The sequence below is a fragment of the Alligator mississippiensis genome, chromosome 6 (assembly GCF_030867095.1).
Source record: "Alligator mississippiensis isolate rAllMis1 chromosome 6, rAllMis1, whole genome shotgun sequence".
In the NCBI taxonomy this organism is placed as follows: Eukaryota; Metazoa; Chordata; order Crocodylia; family Alligatoridae; genus Alligator; species Alligator mississippiensis.
In genome coordinates, this window is record NC_081829.1 from 98,244,093 (window position 1) to 98,268,724 (window position 24,632).

At 47.8% G+C, this 24,632-nt stretch overlaps 1 protein-coding gene across 2 annotated transcripts in view; it reads left to right on the plus strand.

Moving 5' to 3' along the window:
* The window catches only part of SH3PXD2A (SH3 and PX domains 2A), a 333,629-nt gene that overhangs the window by 147,553 nt on the left and 161,444 nt on the right, over positions 1-24,632 (plus strand). For both annotated transcript variants that reach the window (XM_019485993.2, XM_006273659.4), the window contains exons 5-6: positions 202-278; positions 11,304-11,395. In XM_019485993.2, the coding sequence (XP_019341538.1) occupies positions 202-278; positions 11,304-11,395 (169 nt within the window). The remainder of the gene's footprint in view (positions 1-201; positions 279-11,303; positions 11,396-24,632) is intronic.

Here is a 24,632-nt window from a genome sequence, read left to right on the forward strand (position 1 = left end):
TGCCCTCGTTTTCTTGGTGGGGAAAATCAGACATGCACAGTTAAAGAGCGGAGCCAAGGTCAGAGAGGCAAGTTGGTAGGACTGAAATGCTTTTTTTTTTCCCCTGACACCAGGCTTTGTGCCAGAGCATCACTGCTCTGTTCTGTTGTAATTAAGTGTATTGCAAGCTCCTAAACCCTTTCTGTTTATGTGTTTTCTCAGGTAAAATCCTGTTCCGGAGGAGTCATGTTCGAGACGTGGCTGTGAAAAGACTGAAGCCCATTGATGAGTATTGCAGGGTAAGTGCTGGCATTGAAAGTGGGGGCTGAGCTTTGACCTCCAGGCTGAAAGCAAAACTAACTCCGAACTACAGCGTCCCACCTGGAGCTGGAGATAGGCCGTTCCAGACAGAGCTTCTGCAACTCAGGGAGCCCAGAAGAGTTGAAGTGAGAGCCTTTAAGGACCCTTGAGCTAAAATGTGCAGCTTTGCTTGTGCAGACTGAAATAGGTACCCTTCACAGGCACAGAAGCATCTAGCAAATGGTACAAGCTGTGAGCAGGGTTTTACCTGCTAAAGCATTTCAAAGTAATGTAGATTTTATTGCTACTTACTGGGGTTCTCTCTGTTGCTCTCTTTGTCTGTACAAGGAGCAGTTTCGAACGTAGAGGAGAGGAACCAGTAAAGCAATGTCATCCTTACCCATCCTCCTGTTCCCTTAGAATAGGCTCATGAAGCTAGTTAGTACTTTTTGGACCAGTGTTCCTAATACTAAGTGAGGCCCTGGCATTTCACCGTAAGTAGGGATGGACTTAGCGACCTAATCTGCCTTTTCCATCTATGACCATATGATTTGTTGACAATTAATCCTCTGACATGAAATGAAAAGTTATTTCTAAACAAGCCTGGGCTCCAGCTTTTATAGAGCGATTTGCCATGTCAAGTGAAGTGCATAATCTAAACCCCAGACTTCCTCTTTTATTTCCTATGGGTTTTTCTTTAGAAAGCAAGATGGGGAGGCGGAGGGGAAAAATGTATTCACAAGAACTCTTCCTGTGAGACATTTGCTCATCCAAAGTGGGTGCAGACTGCTGGAAACCGCAGCAGTTGCTGGGTAGGAAGAGCAGCAATTCTGTTTCATTGAAATCCTTGACATCTAAAACATCTGCCCGAGGAAACTGGATAAAACATGTGATAAAAGTCTTATCTCATGAGATCAGGCTTTTGATGCAACAATTAACGCAGTGTCCGACTAATAACGGCCAAGTGGCTGTCTTTAAAACTGCGCGCTCGTACTGTATCCGCAGCATTCTTCATTCAGATAGGAACCGCAGGGGATGCGTGCAGTCAGAAATAATGTCACGGGTTCACCGAACAGACGCGCCATCTAGCAAGTGGTAATTTACTCCAGGGGGTGCCGACATGACCCCTGACCTCCGCGAACTGGAAGCTGGTTATCTGGGCTACCATTGTCTAAGGAGCAGACAACCCGGTACTGGGTTAGGGTTACATCACCGGTCATGTCCGAGGAGTATATCACAGCGACAGTTGTTGCAAGGATCATTAACACTGAAGTGCTGTGACCGCCGCTAGCCACCCCTCTCATTATGTATTTACTTTCTTGGAGGAGCCCGTTCAAACCTTTGCTGGCTTTTCGTGGAGCACAATGAGCTTCCTTCATTTCCAACAGACTTCTCATTTATGCAAAAACAGGTTCAAGTCAGTAAGGGGCAAGTTTAAAGCTGTGGCTCAGTTTAGAAAGGCCTGTAGAAGTTTGCTGGCATCTCCTAGGGAAGGCTCTTTATTTAATCTGCTTTGCTGGCGGGTGGTGCCCTCTGCATCAGTACTGCACATTCAGCTAAAGGTCTCAGGATCTCCACTGGCCACTGAATGGTCCCCTCAAACATGTGGAGCTCATGAAGTGCCTTCAAGAGCACATCCAGTTGCAGGCAGATCTCCTCCATTTCTCCCATAAGAGTCTTGTGCCCTAGTCATGGGCAGAAGTGACACAGTGGAGGGTCCGTCTTGGACCTGATGCAGCCATGATCCTGTGGTTCTTAAATTCCACAAAACAATAGAGATCTCTGGCAGTACTTTGTGCCAGACCATACAGGGCTTTATGGATGGTCGCCAGCACCTGAATAGAGAAGAGAAGAGAAGGCTGAGAGGGGATCTGGTGGCCCTCTATAAACTGGCTGAGGGGGACCAGCAGGAAAAGGGAGAGACCCTGTTCGCCTGAGCACTACCAGGAGTAACTAGGAATAACGGCCTTAAGTTGATGGAAAGCAGGTTCAGACTAGATATCAGGAGGTGCTGCTTCACAGTTGGGGAGGCTAGGATCTGGAACCAACTTCCAAGGGAAGTGGTGCTCGCTCCTGCCCTGGGGGTCTTCAAAAGGAGGGTAGATAATCACCTAGCCGGGGTCGTTTGACCCCAGCATTCATTCTTGCCCAGGGCAGGGGGTCGGACTTGATGATCTGCTCAGGCCCCTTCCGACCCTACCAACTATGAACGTCAGAAGTCTGCAAACCTCGTGAAAATGAGGCTTTTCATAGATTCATAGATGTTAGGGTTGGAAGGGACCTCAATAGATCATCGAGTCCGACCCCCTGCATAAGCAGGAAAGAGTGCTGGGTCTAGATGACCCCAGCTAGATACTCATCTAACCTCCTCTTGAAGACCCCCAGGGTAGGGGAGAGCACCACCTCCCTTGGGAGCCTGTTCCAGACCTTGGCCACTCGAACTGTGAAGAAGCTCTTCCTAATGTCTAGTCTTTTGTTTGAACATTTCTGGTACTTCACAAAGACTGTGAAAAGACTGAACATTTCTGGTACTTGCTGTTTCCATTCATTCGGGGTATGACCATCCTATGTAGGCAGAGCAGGGAGGTGCAGAGGGGTTTGGAAATGATAAGGGAAATTAAACACTTCAGACCTCAAGATCATTTTGAGGCGGTGTTTTGGGAAAGGAGAGCATATTAGGATCTAGTCAAAAAGAGTTTTTTCATAGACTTCAGTGGTCTCAGAAGTTCAGCTCTGCTTGGTTGTTTCATGTGTGGGATTTGTTTTCTTTGCGCAGTTGGTGGGTTGGTTTCTTTTTGTCGATATTGGTGTTTACTTACCTTCACTAGAGATCCCAGGGCATGAGGGTTTTGGATCCCTTGTCTGTGACCCATGCAAACCTGAATGGTAGCAGTACCACAATTTAGGAATTCCCCAGTGTGAAGATGACTAGCACTGCTCGGATGCTATGAATCAGGAGCCTAAGGACTGGGCAGGGTCCAGACGTTATAGGGAGGTGGAAAGACTTTGTGGATAAAACAGTATTAACTAGTATTAAATGAGTGCTATGTACGTGCTTTCCATAGACTTGGGAGAAACAAATTCAAGTCCAAAGAGTTTGGAAGTGTTAACTGATTTCTCGTTTCCCCCTTTCTCAGCACTCATATTAATTCAAATAGCTCAAGAAGCAGCTTCCCGCCTGTGCAAAGGGTCTGCACAACGGGTAAGCAGCACATCAGTCCCACTTTGGCCATCCAAATACTTTGAATGGGATTCAAGTGGTGGAAAGCCACACACGGGTGGAATTTGTTTTTGGGGAAGAGGCATGTAGACACAGAAACACTTTGAGTGATTTGGGAGATGTTGAGCGTGGGTGAATCTGACCTGGAGGGAATCTGAATAGAGATGTTAAAATAATCCCCAAGGCCATTGTCTGCTGTCCGCAGCAGCAGTGCCAGTGAAGTTGGTAGGTCTCATTGCATAGCTGGTTGAGGCGGAGAGTTCACTGTGGTCTTTGCCAGCTGAGCCCGTCCCCCAGCATTTCACCTGTCCCGGAAAGGAGCTGTTCCGAAAGGCCCTGACACGTGTGCGATAAGAGCACTGCAACTCCTTTTATCATTTGGGTTTGCAAGCAATATCGTCCACGGTGGGAGGCTTTGCACATTGGAAGTGCAGGTCTGAGATCTTTTCCCCCCACCCAAAGAAACAATGAAATCCAGGCAAAGCCCCTCCAAGCATCCGCATGGAGATGATACTGTGCAGGGAGGTCTGTGAAATGTACTGTACTGGCCTCGAAAACCTTCTGCACTCACCAACACCGGACTCCCACACTGCCCACGACCAAGCAGACCGCCCACGGATCCTGTGAGGTTTCCCTCTTTCATAACAGCTCGGGGAAACTGCTGTGATAATTAGGCCAGTTTTTGGCAAGACAATAAGAAGCATTTAAGAAGCAATGAAAGGAGAAGGGAATATTTTCAGTGCCTTTTCTCATCTCTGAGCACAAGCTGTAGCCCTCTGAAGGTTTTGCTGGTTACTTTGGAGAGAGTAACCAGACAGACCAGGCGAGCTCTGCCTGTAAACAGTTGTTACCCACTGGAATTGATATCTCTGGAAGATTTCCCTCTTGGAATCGCTTTCGTGTGAATTGAGTTCCTCTGGGCTCATCTGAACCAATTCCCTTCTTGATTTTGAGAGGCTTTTGCCAATCTGAAATAAAGAGCAACTTCATGGGGTTGCTATGCCAGGGGCGATTTATTGAATAAAGCTTCTAAACTTTGATGGCCAAAATACATCTCTCTTGTGAGCGTGTATCCAATACATACTGCCCCTTGTGAAGAAATGACCTCTGTGTCCTCGCTCATAAAACCACTGCACTCTCCTTATTTAACCCTCCCTGAAAAAATGCAGACCGCTGCTTCCAGTCTTGGGGGGCAAATGTTGTGTACTTGGGGCCCTATCTGGGAAAGCAGCCTCTATATCAGGGGAGCAATTAGGCATGTGCATTAAGTCCCATTGCTGTAAGTTAGTGCTGTCCGGATTGGGGAGAGGGGGTTTCCTACATTGAATTAAATGTAACCAAATCAAATCTCCTCTTTCATCACGCCGTAGACAAAGGTTAGGGCATGTTCAGAGCTTAGCACCTACCTTGGAAAATGCTGGTGTTGTTTTTTGGACACGATCTGCAAGTTGTGAGATCAGAATCGAAAAAGCAGAACAGGCTTTCCTGTCTTTTGCTCCTGCCCATCCTTCAGTCTCTATTCCAGTCTGTCAAGCCACGTCGCTACTAAGCCCTCCGTCCTGAGACTTTCTGGTCGTGTCTACGACAGAGTCAACCTGTCCTCAAATGCAAAATGAATCATGGTTAGGTCGGGAGAGAAACTGTGAAATGTGCTCAGGAAAGGCTTCTGAGATTTGTCTTCAATATTTGCCAGCATTTCAAAAACTAGGAAAATTTAAATCAAATTCTAATAATAATAATAATTAATAGTGTGCTGACAACATGTCATCTGAGTGCTTGAGTTTGCACTCAGTACTCCTTTATGTGTATTTTCCTGCACAATTTCTGAGGCTTTTAAGAAAGCAAACTGAAAAACAGAAATCCCTACATTAACATTTCCATGAGACATCAGCAGGGTTGGACCCTTCTCAAGCAGCGGTCCTCAGCCTGTTTGTACCAGACCCATTTGTGAACATCAATGGCCAGTCCCGACACACGGCCCCCCGGTCCTTCCAGTGCCCCTCACTCCTGACCCACAGCCCCTGGCCTTGCTGGTGCCCCTACTGCTGACCCATAGTCCCTTCCCCCCCCAGGCCATGCTGGTGCCCCTCACTCCCAACCCACACCCTCCTCCTCCCCAGCCATCCCACTGGGGCCACAGTGCAGTGGCTGCAGTGGCTCTGATTCACGTGGAGCGAGTCTGGCCCCAGCACGGGCTGGAGGGAGGAGGGGAGGCCTGTGGCACCCCCTGCCCTGGGCTGGGGCTTCTGCGCTGCACTAGGCAGCCTGGTCACAGCCCCTCTTGCCCCCGCGCAGCGTCTCCCGGCCGCCCTGGCACCGCGAATATGGGCACCAGAGGTGGTCTTCCCCTGTGTGGGCCGGCTGCTGGAGGGGGTGCACCGCAGGCTTTGCTAGTTGGTTTCCTTTGTTGTCGGCAGGGGAAAGGTTGGGACTCAGGAACCAGGGCTTCTCTTTCAGCCGAGGGCAGTCGGCTGTAGTGGTCACAGACCCTTCTGCGGCTTTTCCTCCCAAGCTTGTTCATATCTGCACCTGGCTACTCCAGCACGTCCCTGGCCCGGTACTTTCTTCTTCTGCCTGCCCTGGCTTCTCATCCCAGGACTAGTCTCCTGAGCGGTCCAGTCCGAGGCATCCCCTTTCCACAATGACTCCAAGTCCAGTCTCCCTTCCCAGGCTTGGCATCTCTACCCGAACCCCCACCCTCATCACCTCCAGGCAGTCTGTGTCCTGCTGCCTGGATGCTGCCCCTGATCTCCCACCCCACTTTGCAGTCCCAGTTTCCTTCCCTGAGCTCTTCAGCTAGACCCTGGGCTCACTTCCCAACTTATCAGCTGATCCCAATTTCCACTCCGCACGGGCCCCAGGTCTCCCCACGAACTCCTAGGGCTAGGCTCATCCCACTCGCACACTCCTTGCTCCGATAGACTCCCCCCTACTCCCAGTCCAGCTCCTGTCCTCTGTGCATTAGCATCAGCGTAGCATCCTCCTCCATGCTGCCTGGAAGCCAGCAGGGAGCATGTTCAGAGTCCAGGGGAGACAGCTCTGGTCCTAAGGACCCCATCAGCCTCCCATGGCCAAGGAGAGGTCTAATTAACCTCTGCAACACTGTATTAGCATGCAGGGATGGTGCATATAGCATTCAGATAGCATACAGGAGCTAGGTGGGGGTGAAGCATGTGCATAGGTGGGATCTACAGAGCATCCAGCTGCCGAACTCAGCCAAGACTTTATCAAGCACATGTGCAGTCAGATGAACGTAACTCAGATGAATTTGGACAGATTTTCATGGGGGTACAAGAGGCACATCCCTGGCAGCAGGGTGAACGCCTAGCCAAATGTCAAGCCTCTGCTTCAAAGCACACCGGTGCTGAAGGGTCTCAGAAAAACTGAGATAAGAGTTCCTTCAACCTGAGCAAACAGGCCATCCTTCTTCCACCTCACTGGGAGAAACAGCTGATCCAATATCATTTGAGTCTTTCTCGAAACTGCCTCGGAGAGACCCTGGGGCATTGCAGGTTGGAGCGCAAACGTGACCGTGTTGCTCCAGAGGCCCCTGGCTGTGTTTCAGTGGCACAAGCAGCACACTGGTGCCTTCAACGCAAAGAACAGATGACCGTGGTATTCCTGACCGCAGCCAGCAAGAACTGAATTTCACACACTAATGTTTGTATTTCTCATGTTTTCCCCATGAATACTGGTCCCCACTCTGCTTCTAATGACATAATTTACACGTTTTCCAACTTCTAAGAAGAGTGTCAATCAGCCGTGTGCTTTTCATCCTCATGCTAGCTGTTGTCCTCTCTTTCTTTCCCCCCGAAATCCCTCCCTTCCTTAATCCTGTCCTACAGCCTTTCCTTCGCTCTGTTGTATCTTTGTCCTGGAAGTGACTCCCTTCCTCCAGCTCCTGGAATCTGGCTTTTTCCTATTGCAGTGTGATAGTCATGGCTAAATGTGGCATTGCTGCTTCAATGCTCTTTTTGTTCGCTGCCTGAAGTCTCATTAGACTTGGGTTGCTAATGGGTGGAGTGTCGTATGTTTGCTTAAGAGAGCTATGTGTGGCAATGAACAATGCAGCTGATGTCTCTCAGTGCCCGGACCTGAACTCCCCGAGTATACACAGCTTTCACCCCCCCCATTTCCCGACGTGTGCTTTGAAAGTTGTGAAGTGGGATCACAAAGCTAACGAAAACAGACTTCCAGCAGGATCTGTGTTTCCCAGTCAGCAAAACGCTTATGAAATGTCCGTTCTCCCTGTAGCCAGGACCTACTGGCTTTCCTTGCAGATGCCCACAGATTGTCAGACACAGGGTGATAGATTGCAAGTTGAGGTTTGAAAAGGTCCCCCGCAGTGTAGAGGCTATACGCACATACCGTGTCATTCTCCTACATTTGAGGATCTACCTGATGCTGCTGTCTATCCTGAAGCACCTACTGTAAGTCAGTGGCCAGAAGGGCTGAATATCCTCAGCTCATATGGAAGTGGAGCCCACTTCTGTAGGTGTCTGGTGTTTGGAGCCTGCTAAACAGACCTCCAGGGCCAAGTGACATTTGGATATTTAGTAATAATTATATTTCCTGGTTACAGTGGCTATCTCTGTCGTAGTAACTTCAATGGAAATGCCCTATGGACCCCTGTGAGATTGAGGGTGCAGTGAGCAATAGCTTTCCAAAATGCAGAACTGATACTAGTTAAGGGCACGGCTGTGTGGTAGCGTCCTCAAGCGCTCCGTGCTGCCCCAGGCAGGCTGTTCCCCAAGACAGCACTGTAGCTGCATATGCTTCATATTTTGAGCAAGCTAATTAGCACAACTGAGTGACTGCCAGTTAGCCCGTCCCCATTCATTTGAGTTAGTCTCCCTGCTGTACTATATGGACACAGCTGTTTTGCTTCTGGTTTAGAAAACAGGCTTTCTGGAGCAGTACAACATGCCCTACAGCAGCCCAGCAAAATTGGCAAATGCCCTCTCTCGGTAGTTTAAACCTGGGGTTCTCAACGTTTTTAAACTCAAGGCACCCCTCAGTGAACTCAAGGTGCCCTATAGAAAACAGCAGCTCTGTATTTTCACTTGCTTTTTGACTACAGAAATATAATAGAGCAGTTAGAATCATAGGAAATTAGGGTTAGAAGAGCAGGTCACACCTAGTCCAACCGCTTGCTCCAAGCAGGACCAGCCCCAACCTGATCCTCCCAGCCAAGGCTTTGTCTAGCTGGGTCTTAAACACCTCTAAGGACGGAGAGTCCACCACCTCTCTGGGTCACCTGTCCCAGTGCTTCACCACCCTCCTAGGGAGAAAGTCCTTCCTAATATCTAACCCCAACTTCCCTTGCAAAGAACTCAAGAGAGCACAAGACAGAATGTTTTTGACATTATGAATTCCTGTTTGAAATCTCTGGGTTTATCTTGTGAATCATGTTTGCACACCCAACAGTGCAACATTGTGTTACACCCCGTGGCTCCCTTGAAAGGGTTTCAGAGTACCCCAGGGTGCTGCAGCACCATGCTGGAGAATCACTGATCTAAGCAATACACAGATTGCATGGAAAGAGATTAAATGACTTGCCAAAGATCAAAGAGGAGTCGGTGGCGGAGTGAGCACTGGGTCTCAGGAGCCGATGGCCCCCAAGCCCTTGCTTCGTTCAGTCGATTGCATTACCTCTCTGCAGGGCTCTATCTCTTGCCTGAACAAGGGAGGTTTGTGGGTCTTGATTATTCCCATTTTGTGGTGCAGTTGAACAACATCGCTCTGACTCAGATTTTTTTCCCCTTTGGATGCAATCCAGTTTCCTAGTGCTACAGTGACTGCTATTCTGAGGCAGGTATTCTGTCGTCTGTATAATAGTCCAGACATGTCTGTTTGCTTGTAGAGAGGGAGAATGAGGCTGGGGGGGAAAAAAAAAGCTTATTTTTCTTCTTAAAAAAAGCCATCACACATGAACAGTGCAGCAGCAGAGGCTGGGGTGTCTCTATCCCAGAACAGACATTTGGGGTTCTGTTTGTTGCCATTCAGTTTTGTTTGCAACACCTTGAAAGACCTGTGAATACATTGCCTATTTGTTCCCAGCGCTGCAGTAACAGGGCTGTTTCCAGTTTGTGCATCCTCACATTGCTTCCTTATTGTAAGGGATTACTTTTGGTCCTTTAGTGACCACACATTTTACCAAGGCCACTGTCATTGGATCCACAGATATGCTGGAGCCAAATGTAATCTCCCTTCTTCACATCCTGAATGTACCTCACATAGAAAATGCACAGCTGCGGGTTCCTAGGAAGCTGTATCATCTAAAATTTGGACCTTTCCAAGATAGGGATATAGATACTGAAGCTGGCAAGTTGGAACTGTGGGAATGCAGTATTAGATCAGCATTTGTAACTGTTTCACCATTTCCTTGCTTCTGTAAAGGAGAGATGCTCGCGGAAATAAATTCCAGGTCTCTGAGTTCAGTTCAATGCAAAACAGGACTGCTAACCACATTGCACTGCCCTGGCTTCTGGTTTCAAACATGCCCCACCATGTTTGTGTGACCGAGGTAAATCAGATCTGTCACCACTTAGTTTATGCTGGTTGTGCTCAACCTTTTGGCCCTGTGGACCAGCTAAGGGGTGCAGGGCTGGTCAGTGGGCCCCAGGATCAGGACAAGGGGCCCTGTGCCCCCCCCACCCCCCACCTGTTGGGGTTGTGGGGAGCCCCACAGGCTGAATGACACAGTGCTAGTGGCTGGATCTGGCCTGCAGGCCAGGGGTTGAGCACCCCTGGTCTATGCCCATTCATCCAGCCATGCCCATGATTTAGTGCTAATGTGCTTTTTCATGCGACTTTCAAGATTGTCCAAAAGGGAGGTGAGGTCTTTTACCCTATTTTCAATGGATGTAAGGGCCAAGTAGTCTGGCTCTCTCGAAGAGGGTTGCCTCCTTAAGGGCCTCATCATCAGTGCTATTTTTCTATGTAGTCTGTTTCCATAGGACCTTAGTTCCAACTCCTTGTTCCGCTGCCCGCTTCCCTAAGTCCCTAAATCATGTGCGAGCTGCTGCTCCTGCACTGGAGATTACCTGGGACGGATGTTTGATCTCCCCACCACCGAGCCATGGAGCCTGGAGAGCTCGCTGAAGACATCCTGGCCTGTACCTCCTCCGTTTGACTGCTTTCTTTCCAGGAGACTTCAATATAATTGCAGTTGCCCAACAGATTGTACTGATTGCTGAGCCCAGTGAGCACTGCATATGTGTACCATGCAGAGAGCGTCTGTATGCTGAGCCCTACGGTGAAGGCTCCTTTGTGCCGCAGAAATCACCTCTGTGCCTTTCTTTCCAGCCCGTTAATCAAACTTTCGTTCCTATTAACTTACGAGCAAATGCCTTGTGCTTCTACCCTCAGTAATGCACAAAGGAAAGGCTTATGGACAAATAATTCTGCTAGAGTAGCAAAAGCTGAATTTGCAGATAATCATTATTGTAATTTAGTTGTATACAACCCAAGGTGCTGGGCAAACACGTCCCTGCCCCTTTATAATGGATCAGGACATAAAGTGCTGGATCAGAATTTTGCCCATGGATCCAAAGCCAAGCCAGCCCTCCCTGAGCCCCTGTGCTTGTCCAGATACACAGTATAACTTTGCACTCGACGCCTTTAACACACTTTCTTTTCAGGTATGGATCCAAGCAAGGCACTTTTCTGTCTTCTCCCCTTTTCCTGGTTAACGTGGTTCTGCTGAGATGCTCCTGAAATTTGCACTTGCTTCTGTCGTGCTGAAGAACATGCTTGTAATTTTGATGTCTCTAAAACCTCCCCTGCTTCTTTTCCTTTCTAGGCACTGGTCAGGCTCCCTCCTCACATTTCACAGTGCGATGAAGTTTTTCGGTTCTTTGAGACTCGACCAGAGGACCTGAACCCTCCAAAAGAGTAAGTCTCCAGTCTCACAATCCCTTCATTTGCAGGGAAGCTCATTTCTCTTGATTACCTCCCTAGAGGGGAGAGCAGATTTTTTGGCTCCCTGGGGAGCGGCTTGGTAATTAGGTAAAACTGAAGGAGGATGCACATGGGGAAGTTTAGACCAAGCCCCCAAACCAGTCTTGTACCCATGTTTCTGGAAGCTCCCTGTCCACTCTTCCATTGTTCCTTGTTCAGAGTTGTAATGAAAAAACCTGTCCCCTTTGGCTGATTTTTACCTGATTTCTATCACCAAGGAGGCATTCAGTTCCTCAGAGCATTGGCTCAGCAGCAGTGGGAAATCCTGCCCGCTAGAGATCAGCTAATAATTACCAGCTGCCTCTTTCAATGTACTCCATCCCACAGATGCTTGGTGGCTTTATTGGAGTCCAAGTGTGAATCTGGTCCATGTCTCTGGAGAATTTATTTTCTGGAAGTGGGAAGCGAAAATGAAGTTGTGGGGCAAGTTCCCGTTTCTGATGGAATAGACAGGCTGATTCGCCGCAGCTAAAATTCGGAGAACTGGTTCCTTTGACTCGCGGTAGAAGGATGCTGACTGCTTCTGACAACCACTGGTATTTGGTAGCCCCAAAACTGTGTCTTATATTTCCTCTTCTCCTATTTGCTTATTATTCACCAACTCACCGCAGCGCACACCACTTTGTATCAATGGGACATTTACCTCCTAATGGGATTTTGACCTCTTTTACTACACTGAAACTAGCTTGTAAACCACATCAGCCTAATTTGCTGTCAGCGCTGTTTGTGTGGTCATTTTGGATAGGGCCAGAGAGTATTTGAAGCTGGTTTGGATTCTGAGTCAGTTCAGCCAACGTGAAACCTAACGCGGAGCTAACTGAAGTCAGCGGGAGACTTGGACGAGCTTCAGCGGGCTTCGGTTCAGGTTCCCAGTTCCCGGTTCAGTGAGGAGGAGTGCGATGTTTGTAGTTTAAGGGCCACGTTTTTAAAACCGTGACTTGCTTTCAACACTGGAAATGCTACAATTCTCACTCGACCAAGTACTGTATATACAATCAACCCCTTTTTTTTCCTCTCTAGCTTTATAATTGGAGACCTCAAAAAAGGAGCACCCCATTCTTTCTCCCCGGGTCTCTTTGAGAAGTGTGTCTATGCTGAGCAGATAAAACAAGATGGTACATTCACTGTTTAGCTGTTTGCCCTATGGTCAGAAAACAGCATAGGAGGGTCTCCCCATGATAAGGGGATTATTGCATGCTAAACTCAGTTCTTCTCAAAGAACCCAAGCAGGCTTCACAAGCATCAAGTGCATCCTAAAACTCATGTCTGAGCTTGAGAAATATTATTCCTATTTTCCAGATAAACTGCAGCACAAAGAAGTGAGCTTACATGGGGAACTAGTGGCAGGATTTGAAATAGAGCCAAGAGACCCTACCGTTAATCATGAGCTCGCACAGCTCTCTGGTCCCCATCGCTGCAGTATCTGAATGCTTTAGGATCTTTTCAGTCCTTCTATAGCAGGGGCTAAAGTATCTCAGCTGGTACCAGTATCTTATTCCAACATGGTAATAAATTGGAAAATAGAGAAGGGGGGACACCCTAAATGAATCTCATTTCGCTAGTGTCTGCAAGATATTAAATCTAGCTGAGTTTAAACAAACCCTACCTCGTCTTCTGTAAGCAAACAGATCCTGGGGAAGGTGTCTTAGGTTTCTGCAGAGACCTCCTCACAAAAGATATATTGTTGAGAGTGGAGATCGGTCCCTATTAAACGACAGTGCAAAAGCCAATGGAAACAGCACAGTATTTTTCTTCATTGAGTGAAAGGCAAGGGGAGATCTGTGACTCGCAGGCCCATTGTGTAGTGTCCAGACCACAGACAAATCCACAGAGAATCAGAACCTCAGCCGTCATCGCGCATGAAGAAGAGCAAACGTCCCCTTTCCTGCTCCCATGTCATGCCCTTCAGTTGTCTTCAGGAACATTTCAGCCAGCCCTTGGAGTTGGTCTTACTCAGGCCATAACATTGTAATTCTCTTCCTTGGGCTTTCAGGACAGATACTGTTTAGAGTTGTCATTGGTATATGAACAACCCACAGCAAACTACGCCAATAGACTGTAAGTGCTGCAAAGTCAAGCACTGTAAATTTAGGAAACCCGTACAACATGAACATGTTCCTTCTGTGCCTTTGCATTAAGACATTGTCTTTAATTGCACAGGACAGCAGCCTCACTCAGCGGAGGTCAGTGAGATTGGATGATATAGTGCTGAACTCACCCGCCTGCAATAGCTTAGGAACAGCAAGTCTTGCTTCTGTCCAGCTGGTTGAAGAGAGGACCTGGGAGGTCCTTTCCAACCCTGTGGGTTTGTAAGTTAAGCTCCTAAAGGCATTTCAGCGCTACATTGCTGGTGCTCTCAAAATTGAGGTGATGCTCTAGAAAACAGCCTCGCCACCTGCTCCTGCTCTGGACAGCAACCCCTGTGGCTACTCTGAAGTGTGCAAGAGGCCAAAATCTCAAGATCAGCTGTATTAGGCACTCCCAGGATTACTTCTGGGTTTGGTTAATGCAGGTGGGAGAAATGTTTTCAAGTGTGTTTTTCCCTGAGAGCCTTGGAGGTGCAGTGTAGACATACCTGAAGGCACTTAGGTGGCCAAAAAAATGTCCCATTGACTTAAGTGTGTCCAGAATTTCACTCTTAAGTGCCTAATAAGTAGAATAGGATCTGACACTAAGTGTGACGCTATTCCACCCTGCTCAACTCCTGTTTCTGCACCTGTGTTTGTACCATACGCCATCATCTTAACCTTAGGACTAAGTCACAAAAGTCAACACGGAGGAGGACAACCCATCCATCTTTGGCATTAGCGGTTTTTCAGGAGCTCAAGCAGCGTGAAATAGGGTCGTTCTTAGGTGCCTGGAAAAATGGATTTATGCATGGCTTTGCGACATTGGGGTCAGTCAATGCAGTCATTCCTCTGTGGGGTTGAGTTCGGGCTCCCTTTTACTCACACTATGTCTGAGTCAAGTCGGTAAAGAGGCTTGCTTTGAGTTGTGAAGACGGGGCTGTAACGGCGTAACAGAGCACAGGGCTCCACCTACGCTAGCTAGCAGAATTCGTCTCGTAACTACATCCCCTCACGTGGTGATCATGGAGGTAGTGAAAATGGGTCCTTAGCGCAGTCAGCTCGTGAACGTGTTAATGATAGCGCTCAGTGCAAAGCAGAGCAGGGACCGGCATTCCCAGCATTCCTGACCCAGCTGCGGGGTGGGGGTGGGCTGCTATCATGCTTTTACCGCGGGGGCAGAGGACAACCTTTGAACTAGAAGTTTTGGCTGATAAGGAAGGAAGGAGACTGGTTTTAACCATTTCGTCTCGCCTGTACGGATGTGTAACTTTCAAGCCAACGCGTACCTTGTGTCAGCACGTGAATTCGGAACTTCTGCTGCACCTGCAAAACCAGGTGTGAATCGCTGTTTAGTTGTGCGAATGGCTGTGTCCAAGAAGGAGTAGAAGGTTGCTTCGTTAATGTAGCATTTATCTTGTGTTGAAGGAGAAGAGACAATTTTGCTTCCTCCATCATTCTAGATTAATATAAATGCTTCCCTTTCGAAGGCTACTCAACCATAGCTGGTAAGTCATTATGATAAAAATGGCAGTCCTAATAATAAATTAACCTTAGGCTACAGTTTGTGAGTTGAAGTCAAGTGTGAGCTCAGGGGTTTGTATCAAACAGAAACAAACTCTTATGGGACTATTTTTACCCCAAAGAACAGAAGTCTGAAAAAAGTAAGATTTCTATCATCCTGCGTGTTGGAAATTGCATACGAACTGCTGTGTCCCTGAGTTGACGTGAGCCTGGGTCATAACAAGAACCAAAGCTTCACGTACGAGTTCTCTGCCTTCTGGTTTCGAGTCCAACGCGGAAAGCAGGTTCAGAGCTGGGAATTCAAGGCCAGAGATCCTAACAGGCTTGAATTAAAAGATTTCTGTTTTTGGCCCACAGACAAGAATTTGAATTTATAGTCAAGTTTCTTATCTGAAAGCATTTTCCTCCGAGACCTATAAAGCACTTCATGAACAATATACAAATTCAGGAAAGCTGGGCAGCATTTTAAGTAGGCGACATAATTTTTAAGGGGGCACAAATATATAATGTACTTCTTAACTAAAGCCCTTCTTAACTAAAAGGTGAGGCAAAGGAGGGATGGAACAGGAGTTTATTGATCATGTCTGCATTGCATCTATGTTAACATAGACTACGGCCCCATCAGAGTACTGGAGCTCAATGATTGGGGTCAGGGTGGCCCTGGTTTTGGCTTGTAGCTGGCTGTAGCCTGTGCTCACTTGGAAGCAGACCTTCAGGCAATCATCAGGGTCTTTGCCGAGGCATACAGAAAAACGGGACTGATGCTTAACATTCAGAAGACTAAGGTCCTCTATCGGCAAGCTCTTAAAGAGCAGTTCCTGGCTCCAGTAATTCAGATTCACGGTGAGACTACGGAGAACGGTGAGTATTTCCTGTACCTTGGAAGCCATCTCTCGCAGAAGGCTGACCTCGACAGAGAAATCCAGCATCGCCTCAAATGTGCAAGCACAGCCATGGATGCCTGAGGAAACAGGTGTTCGAAGATCATGACATCAGATCCAAAACCAAGTTCATGTTTTATCAAACAGTTGTTATCCTCACCTTACTGTACAGAGTGGAGACATGGACAGTGTACAGGAGATGACTCAAGTCATTGGAGAAGTACCATCAGTGCTGCCTGCAGAAGATCCTTTGAATCCGGTGGGAAGACAGATGCACCAATGTGAGCATCCTCTCACAAGCAAACACCACCAGCGCTGAGCTGATGGTCATCTGACACCACCTTCGCTGAGCTGGCCACGTCATCCGGATGTCTGACTCCGTACTCCCGAAACCAGTTTTATTCTCCCAGCTCAATCAAGGCATACGCTCAAGAAGAGGGCATAGACAATGCTCCAAGGATGTCCTCCAAGTCAGCTAGAAAAAAATGCAACATCAGCATTAACTCCTGGGCAACTATGGCCCGGGACTGCCCCAAATGGAGGAAGGGTCTGCGGCAAAGATCTCTGTACTTTGAAACCTTATGATGACAACGGGAGACGGAAAAGCGGGAGTGGCAGAAACAGTGTCGTGGATCGAATCAAGAATCCACTCACCCAGCTCGCGTGGAAACACATGGGCTTCAATTCCAGATCAGCCTCATCAGTCATCTTTGGACCCACAGGTAAGACAGTCATGGGGGACAATCATCCTCAACTGTGAGGGATTGCTGTAGAAGATTTTAATGTAGCATTTAAACTCCAAGTGTCTGGTGCTAGGATGCCATAGGCTCAATGTAAAACCCAGGATGGATTGCCCATGAGCAGTGTTTTCTTTGACTAACACAGATACTTGAAGGGTCTAATAACTAACATTACCAAGCTAAGGAGCCTAGGTATCTCCCAGTGTTAAGACTCAGTTCCTTAACCAGTATTTTTTTTTCTATCCACAAACACGATAGTATTTAAATCGGATTACTGTTGTCATATACCGGTAGCCCAATGTGTACTGTGACATGAATCAGTTGCTACTAAACGATGACGGGTCAGCGTTGGAAGAGGGTAATGTTGCTGCAATGCCCTCGTCTTGCTGAAAGTTTTCTCGGTCACGCAACATGCATCTCTGATCCGTTATTCAATATTGTGCTAAGGTTTTTATTCCCCTTCAGATTTCTGTTTCCCAAAATACTCAGGGCTCGTGTCCCTGTCCAGGCCGGCCGTGGAGAACCCGCCACGTGCAACGTGCTTCTGTTGCTTATTACAGTACTTGTGGCACTGGCCTCCTCTTTGTGTTGGGGTTTATACAGCACGATCCGTCCGCACGTCGGTCTCTTTTAAGCTCTGCACCCAATGAAGATGCATTGGGAGCTTGTGAGGCAGTGGTGCCCTAACCCAGAGCACAGGGCAGCCAGTTCTTCTCTGACATCGTTTGCAGCCAGAGGAAATTAAAACAGGTCGACAGAACAGGTTGTGACGTTGCTCTCGGCGTATGGCTGGGAGCAGGAGCTTTTCCAGAGCGTCTCATTTTCTAAGCTGTTTATAAAATACAGTCGAGAACACATTTGCAATTCCACCGTGGCCCATTTTCAGAAGCGACTGAGGAACCTAAGGTTAAAAATGTCAATAGTGCCTAAGTCACACTGAGGGCTCAATCCCTTTGATTTTCAGTGCCATTGGCACTTAGTGGGGTTTTCCAGTTTAACTGTATTAGGAACCTGAATTATTTTTAAATATCTGGCCCCAAGTCCCTGAGTGACTCCTAAAAATGATTTTTGTCTCCCAAGTCACATAAGTGCTTTTGCAGATTTTAGCCGTAATCAGGCAGGATGCCAGTTTCGTGACACTCGTCATCCCAGGACCGTACGTGGAGCCGATTAGCAGCTGACCCTCTCTGTAATCTGAGAACCGGTGGGAGAAGCATAAGACACTTGGGCTGGCTTTCACTGACTCGTATTTTTATGATCTCTGTTAAGGCGTGAGATGGAAGATTGTTATCTGAAGTTAGCTGCCACAAGGCAGGGGGATGAAACGCTCTCCAAGATGGGAAAAGTGGGAAATAGCAAATGTATTATTGGGACTCCTCAACACTCGTCTCACATGGGACTTTCCCCTCTTGTTCACAGTCTATAAATGGTTTGGATTAGAACATCAAAAAGGAGATATTGAAGTGGTAATATTAGCAAACAATGCAACTTTGCTGAGAGAAGGATTTGAATCTTTTTGTTACTGGGCCAGTAAATGAAAAATGGGATTAAATGCTGATGCTATCGGATAATAAAGTTGGGGGGAAACCAGAACATGTAGTAAACGGAATAGGTTCAGCAACAGCAAAAACCCAAACGGGGGGATGGGTAAGAAAGTTCAAATTTATAGCAGACCTTCTTACTGTCATTGTACAACCAAGAGGTTAACTCAGATTGTGAACATATTGCATTTGTATCTGCTAATTGTTTCCTGACAAGGACACGGTAGTGCTAGAAGGCACAGAGTATAGAGGAGCACAGTGAGTTTTATGCTGGACCTTCTGGGCCAGGAGTGATGAGAGACCGTCCGAATTTCTGTCCCTTGTTTTACCGTTGACAAAGCAGGAGGGGCTTGTTTGGGACGCATACACCGTGATGGACATCAGAGGGATCCCACTCTCTGTTGTGCTACAGCCGCTCTGGACCTACACCAGTGTCAGCGAGATCAGAAGCAGGCCCAGATGCATTTGTCTTCCCGGAGTGGAAGAGCGAGCTGGCTCATTGGGATGGTGGTGTGACCCAACCTGACTACGGAGGAGGTCAGCGAGCCTTGGGCCAAGAAACCTGCAGGACAGGCTTGTTGGCATAAGAGGCCTTTTCCTGTCCAACGTACTTTAGTCATATCCTTAAAGGAACAATCAGCGCTGATAACCTGGCGATGCCTATTTATAGATTACAAAGCACTGGCTTATGCTTAACTTCACCCGAACAGTTTTCCCTTCAGAGGAGTGCGATTCAGTGGTTAAAGCAGGGGGGTTGGATTCTGGGCCCGGCTCCCTTACTGACTCCTCCTGTGACCTCGGACAAAGCACTTTGCCCCTTTAGCCCCTTCTCACCCATCTGTAAGACGGTGGAAACGATCCTTTTCCTGGGAGGGGTTGGGAGACTTGGCTCCTATCTGTAAAGTGTTTTGAGACCCTCATATTAAAGGAGCTCGATTGCAGGATGAAACTAGAGATTAGCAATTATCATAACGATGTTTTAACACTCATCAGCTAATCCTGGCAGAACTATCACCTCTGAAAGCTGCCAGGAGAGCATGCTGTGTTATATCCGAGTGTGCAAAGGACCACGACTATGCAGCAGGCAGTAGCGAAAATGGGGCGTAACGAGGCAAGATAGGAAAGACACCAAAATAGCTGGCTTCAAAGCTCATCAAACACAAGGTGCAAAACCACAAGGACAGGTATTGTGAAGCACGTCAGGCACCCTCCAGTTAGCAGTTCCTGAAATATTTTATCCAGCCAAAGCAAGGGCATCCATATGTCTTCATTTAAAGTCAGCAAAACTGATTTACAGCACGAGAAAAGGGGTGGGCCTGTTTCAGGAGCCCTGTAATGAGAGCACAGCGGTAAAGACAACTGCTTCCTTCCACGGAGCAGGAAGATGAGCCTTAATTCATGAACACGTTGTTCTAGAGAAGGGATGTTATTTCTCTTCATGCTTTATATGATGGGCCTGGCATTGTGGGAAAGGGAGAGGGAGAGGGACTGCCTCACTTTTTGTTGCTTCGTGTGGGCCCAGGAGGGTGTGAATTGCACACATTGCACTTCCTGCCTGTGTCAGGGAGAGCACGGGACGCGGCACCTCGGGATCTGCCTGGCAGAATTTTGCTACCACAAATGCCTCTAATGTCAGACTCCCCTTCTCGGTCTCTTCTCCGCAGACCAGGATTAGATGGGTCAGGCTACTAATGCAGTGTTTAATAGAGAAGAACCCAATCTGCCACTTCCATGTCGAGCATCTAAAACATTGTCGGATGAAGCTGTCTTCCTTCATTGGGAGAAAAAGTGAAGACAGACGTTTCGGTGGGTGTTTGACTGTGAGTGTGATGGATGACTCCCCATGTGTTGAATGGAGTCAGAAGAAGGTTGGGTACTCGAAGGGGTTGTTGATTGATTGCTGTGGGGTCGTTCATTACTGCTTTAGTTGGGGATTTCCTATTTTTGTAATGGCTGGTGATACTTGAGTACCACAACATAGTGTTTCTGGGTTGGAGATATGTATACATGGAGAGAGAGAGAGCGCTATATCTATAATCTATATCTATATTTCACTATATCTATAATCTATCTATATCTACATCTATATATCTATATGTGCGCGTGTGTGTGCATGTATATATGTGTGTGTACACACACACACATGCATATTTATATAAAATATATAAATATACATCAGGCAGAGCTGGATCCCAAACCAGTTGAAATCGGTGTCAGAAATTTCATTGACTTCCATGAGCTTCCGGTCAGGCTCATGCCGTCTGTTGCTTTAAAATAAGGTTTTGACTTACATGCATGGAGCAGGTACATTGCAGCTTTTTTGGTTTTAGTATTTCTGAGCCTCAGCATGCAAAAGAATAGAGGACTTCTTGGGAATATGCTGGCCACTTCATAGCCTAGACTCTCCTTAACATTTAGCACTCTGCAGTGTCTTTTGGAGAAAGAATGTGATAGATTAAAGACAAGTGCAGAATGAAGTATATGGAAATCAAAGTTACCCTCAGCAGGTCCTTCTCAGGAAGGACATGGTCACAATGCTATTAGTCTGACTATATGCTTTGCACTTAGCGTTAGGTCTGCTGATGCCAGTGGAAGTTCGTAAGTAGAATGATTCCCACTGCCTGTTTCACACGTTGGATTGCCCCATTCATTTCTAAGCTATTTTGCTTGTTACACAACTCCTCCTGTCGGTGCAATGATGAGTCCTACTCCAAGCAGACACGGTCGGGAAAGACGTCTGTCATCCTCAGGAGCTGTTGGTACAGAGCAGACGCACACAGGCAGCGCCACATTCTCCAGCAGCATGCACATCCGAGATAAAGCCGGGCCTTTCTCTGCCTTTCTCTCTCTCAAGATAACGAGATGCCTTCTTGGGGATTTGCAGATACTGTATACAAAAGATAACAGACCCCAAAAAGTCAGCAGATAACCAGGGTCTGGGCAGGAGTCAACACGACGGTCTATTGGTGAAATCACTGCCGCGCCATCTGTCTTTTGACTTGTCCACGCCGACCGTCTTTCATGCGCGCTGTCCCCAGAAACACAAACAGAGGATCAAATAACAACGTGTTTTGTCTCCAAACTCTGGGGTGACTTATCGAATTATCAAAGCTTCTGATTTAATTGGAATTTCGCAGATAACCCAAGACCCGCTTTTAAGTGCAGGCTCAAATGCCAATGGGAATTCAATTAAAGAGCTTTTTAAAATTATATTATTGCATTTTTGCTTAGGAGGTTTATGGGATAGATTTGCTGTTGCTTATCTCTGGCTTATCGCTACGCGTCTGTGCTCAAAGCTGCCCTTTGTCTTCAAGGCAGGTTTCTCGGTTGTTACACCCGAGTATATCTGGAACAGCTACGCTGCTGGCAGGGGCCTACGCTGGATTTGCTTTGGTGTGCCGCTAACAGAATTTACCCCTTGCAAAGCAGAATTCTCTGCTTGTTTCCATTCATTACCCTTAAAACAATTAGCCTAAACTCAGAGAGGATGTTCGTTTGAACAGTCTGAGATGTATTCTGAGCCGAGAACTGGTGGTGGCTTTGCAGCGTTTTAGCCTAATTTAATAAATGCTGGTTACTGCCCAGATTCTTGCAAACTGTGCTTGCATCTCGACTCCAAGAAGTTTTAATAGCCTCTCCAGCAATGCTGACTGCAGTGCACTGTGGTGAACCTCAGAACATTGTATATGTCTGATTACATTTGCTTTCAATTAGCGTCTTGTGGATTTTGAAAAATCTGAGCAGTTCAGGCTCATTTGGGAACCACCACAAAATATCACTGGTAACTTGAGCTACCAAGTACTTTAGCTTGAAAAAAAGGAAAACTTGAGGGTTGGGACTGAAAAACAAGATTTTGCTTTATGAAAGGAGGCTCGCTGAAATGACTGGGAAGGGAGGAAGGAAAATAGTGGGTGGTTAGCATTAAAAACTACCCCCTTTTCCATCTAGGCATGCGTGAGAGAGGACTGAATGACACCAGGTCGGCCACTGTCCGACCAAATATTGTTACCGTCTTTATAGTCCCACATCAAAGGAGTTTCTGGTCCCAGTCCTGTTTCTGGTGTCGGGGATGTCGCCAACGTTATCTCTCTTGCTAGGAGCCTCAGCTGCAGATTTGAGAAATACCCTAGTTTATTTTGTCTTCCTCTTTTCTGAACATGGACCAGCTCTCAACTCAACCGGGTAAAATAAAAAAATAAGTTGGGGGGGCGGCACTGATTCATTAAAGTGTTTTGCAAAAGAAAAGTGCTGTGTTTTAGTTGAAATGTGCAACTTTGACAAAAATCTAGACAACTCTAATCAGCTCTTTAGAGCGGAGAGGTTGTAGGGTGCGCAGGGCCAAGGAGACGGCCTTGCTTTGCTGTCCCGCAGGTGGACGAAGGGGCTGAGGCACCCCAGTGGGCTTTAGGTGAGGGACATGAACTTCTGCTTCTTGGGCTGGACATAGTCAGCCTCCACTCCACAGCTGCCCTCCCTCTGCTAAATCCTCTGGCTTCTTCCTTTTTCTATAACTTTCTTCCAACTTTCAAGCAGCTGGGGGTGCGGGGGCACAGGCCACAGCAGGGCAACCATGGCCCCCTGGGCTGCCCCTCCCCAGTGCTGCACCGCGTGCCCGCAGTCCTGCCCACACGGGTGCCCCGCCACTACCCCACACTCCTGTGACCCCCAACCCTCCCCGTGCCCCCTCCCAGGCTCACCCTCAGCTCGCCACGCTGCATCTAGGGCAGGGGCAGGAAACAGCAGCCGGAAGAGGAAGGGGAGCCCCGAGACTCGGGTTGCAGTTGTACGTGGAGCGATGGGGAGAGCAGCGGCCAGGTGGGAACTCGGGGAGCACAATTTAACCCCTCGTGGGCTGCCAGTTGACCAACATCCACACCAGCCTGCCTGTCCCTGCCCTTGAAACCTGCAGCAGTGTCGTCTCCACACCCCACCTCAATTATTGCAGCCTTCTGCTCTCCTGCCTCAGCTTTCCAGACTACCCGAAGTACCTTTGCTAAAGGCCTCCTCTTCTTCCTCCACTCCTGATGTTCCCTTTTCTCCTTCTTGACTCCTTGTCCTCACCTCCAAGAGCCGCCCTGCCCTTTCTTCTGCCCACGTGCGCAGCAGATTTCTCTCTTCCTGTCTCAGAAGCTCCTAATGATCCTGTTATACTGCTCCCTCCATTTTTGTCTTGCTCTCAGCTTCATCCTTTCCCCCACATTGATCCATATTCCTCACATACCCTCCCTGTTCCCGTTTGCCAGACACCTCCTCTCTGTTCCTACAAATCCCAGGAATGTGCCCTTCCTAACCTTTCGGCAGCAGCCATCCCTTGCTCTGCATTTCCAGAATGCTAGCTCGACAGTATGCCGTGTCCGGCCTACATAAGGATGCCCATTCTTTCCCACGAGGATTTCTGTGCCAACACCATTCGCCCAGCTGAACCCTGATTCACACAAGTCCCCCAAAAGGCAGCAGGATTTGTGGGGTGAATAAGAGCTCATCAACACGAGTAGGAGCAGTGCAACCAAGCCCAATGTCTTTCACATGCAGTGCAAATATCTGGCACTATGCATATTTAATAGTTATAATTAAGAGTGTGGAGCGGTCACCATGTTAGGAGTCTACCTGAGAGATACTGGTCATGTCCTATCCCAAACACAGGGAAAAACCTACACAATGCAGTATATTGCACAAGGGTAGATTTTGACCCTTTGGTGGAGACCGACGTGCTGTACTGTGCTGGTATTTGTTGGGTGAGCTGGGGGAATGGGGCTTACTAAGCAATATGGCTTGAAAACAGGGGAGGAGGACCTCTTGCACAAAGGTGGCCTCAGTCCAGGGAAGTACTTGGGATCTTAGGAAAGGAGGGTTGGAAAGGACCTTGTGAAATCATCTAGTCAAGCCCCATCTCAAGGCAGGATCATCCCTGACTGACCCATCCCAGTCAAGCGGCTGTCTAGCCTGCTTTGGAGACTTTCCAAGGATGGAGAATCCATGATTTCTCTAAGTAGCCCGTTCCAGTGTTTGACTTCCCTCGGAGTCGGAAAGTTCCTCCTAATCTCCAACCTCAGTCTCTTCTGCTGCAGTTCAAGGCTATTGCTCCTAGTCCTCTTCCCTACAGCTATAGAGACAAGCCTATCGCTGCCCTCTTTGTAACTGCCCCTCAGGTTTCAATCCCACCTCGGCCTTCTCTTCTCGAACTAAATAATCCTAATTCTCTCTGCTGACACACGTAACTTTGAAAGTCCCTAGGGCAAGTTCCACAATACTCAAGCTGACACGCATCTACCTGGGATGATGTAGTTGGGGCTGGTCCTGCTTGGAGCAGGGGGTTGGACTAGATGTGACCTCCTGAGGTCCCTTCCAGCCCTCGTTGTCTGTGATTATGTGATCTTTGCAGTCAAATTAAAGGTGGGAGATGCGTTGGGGGCAGGGAA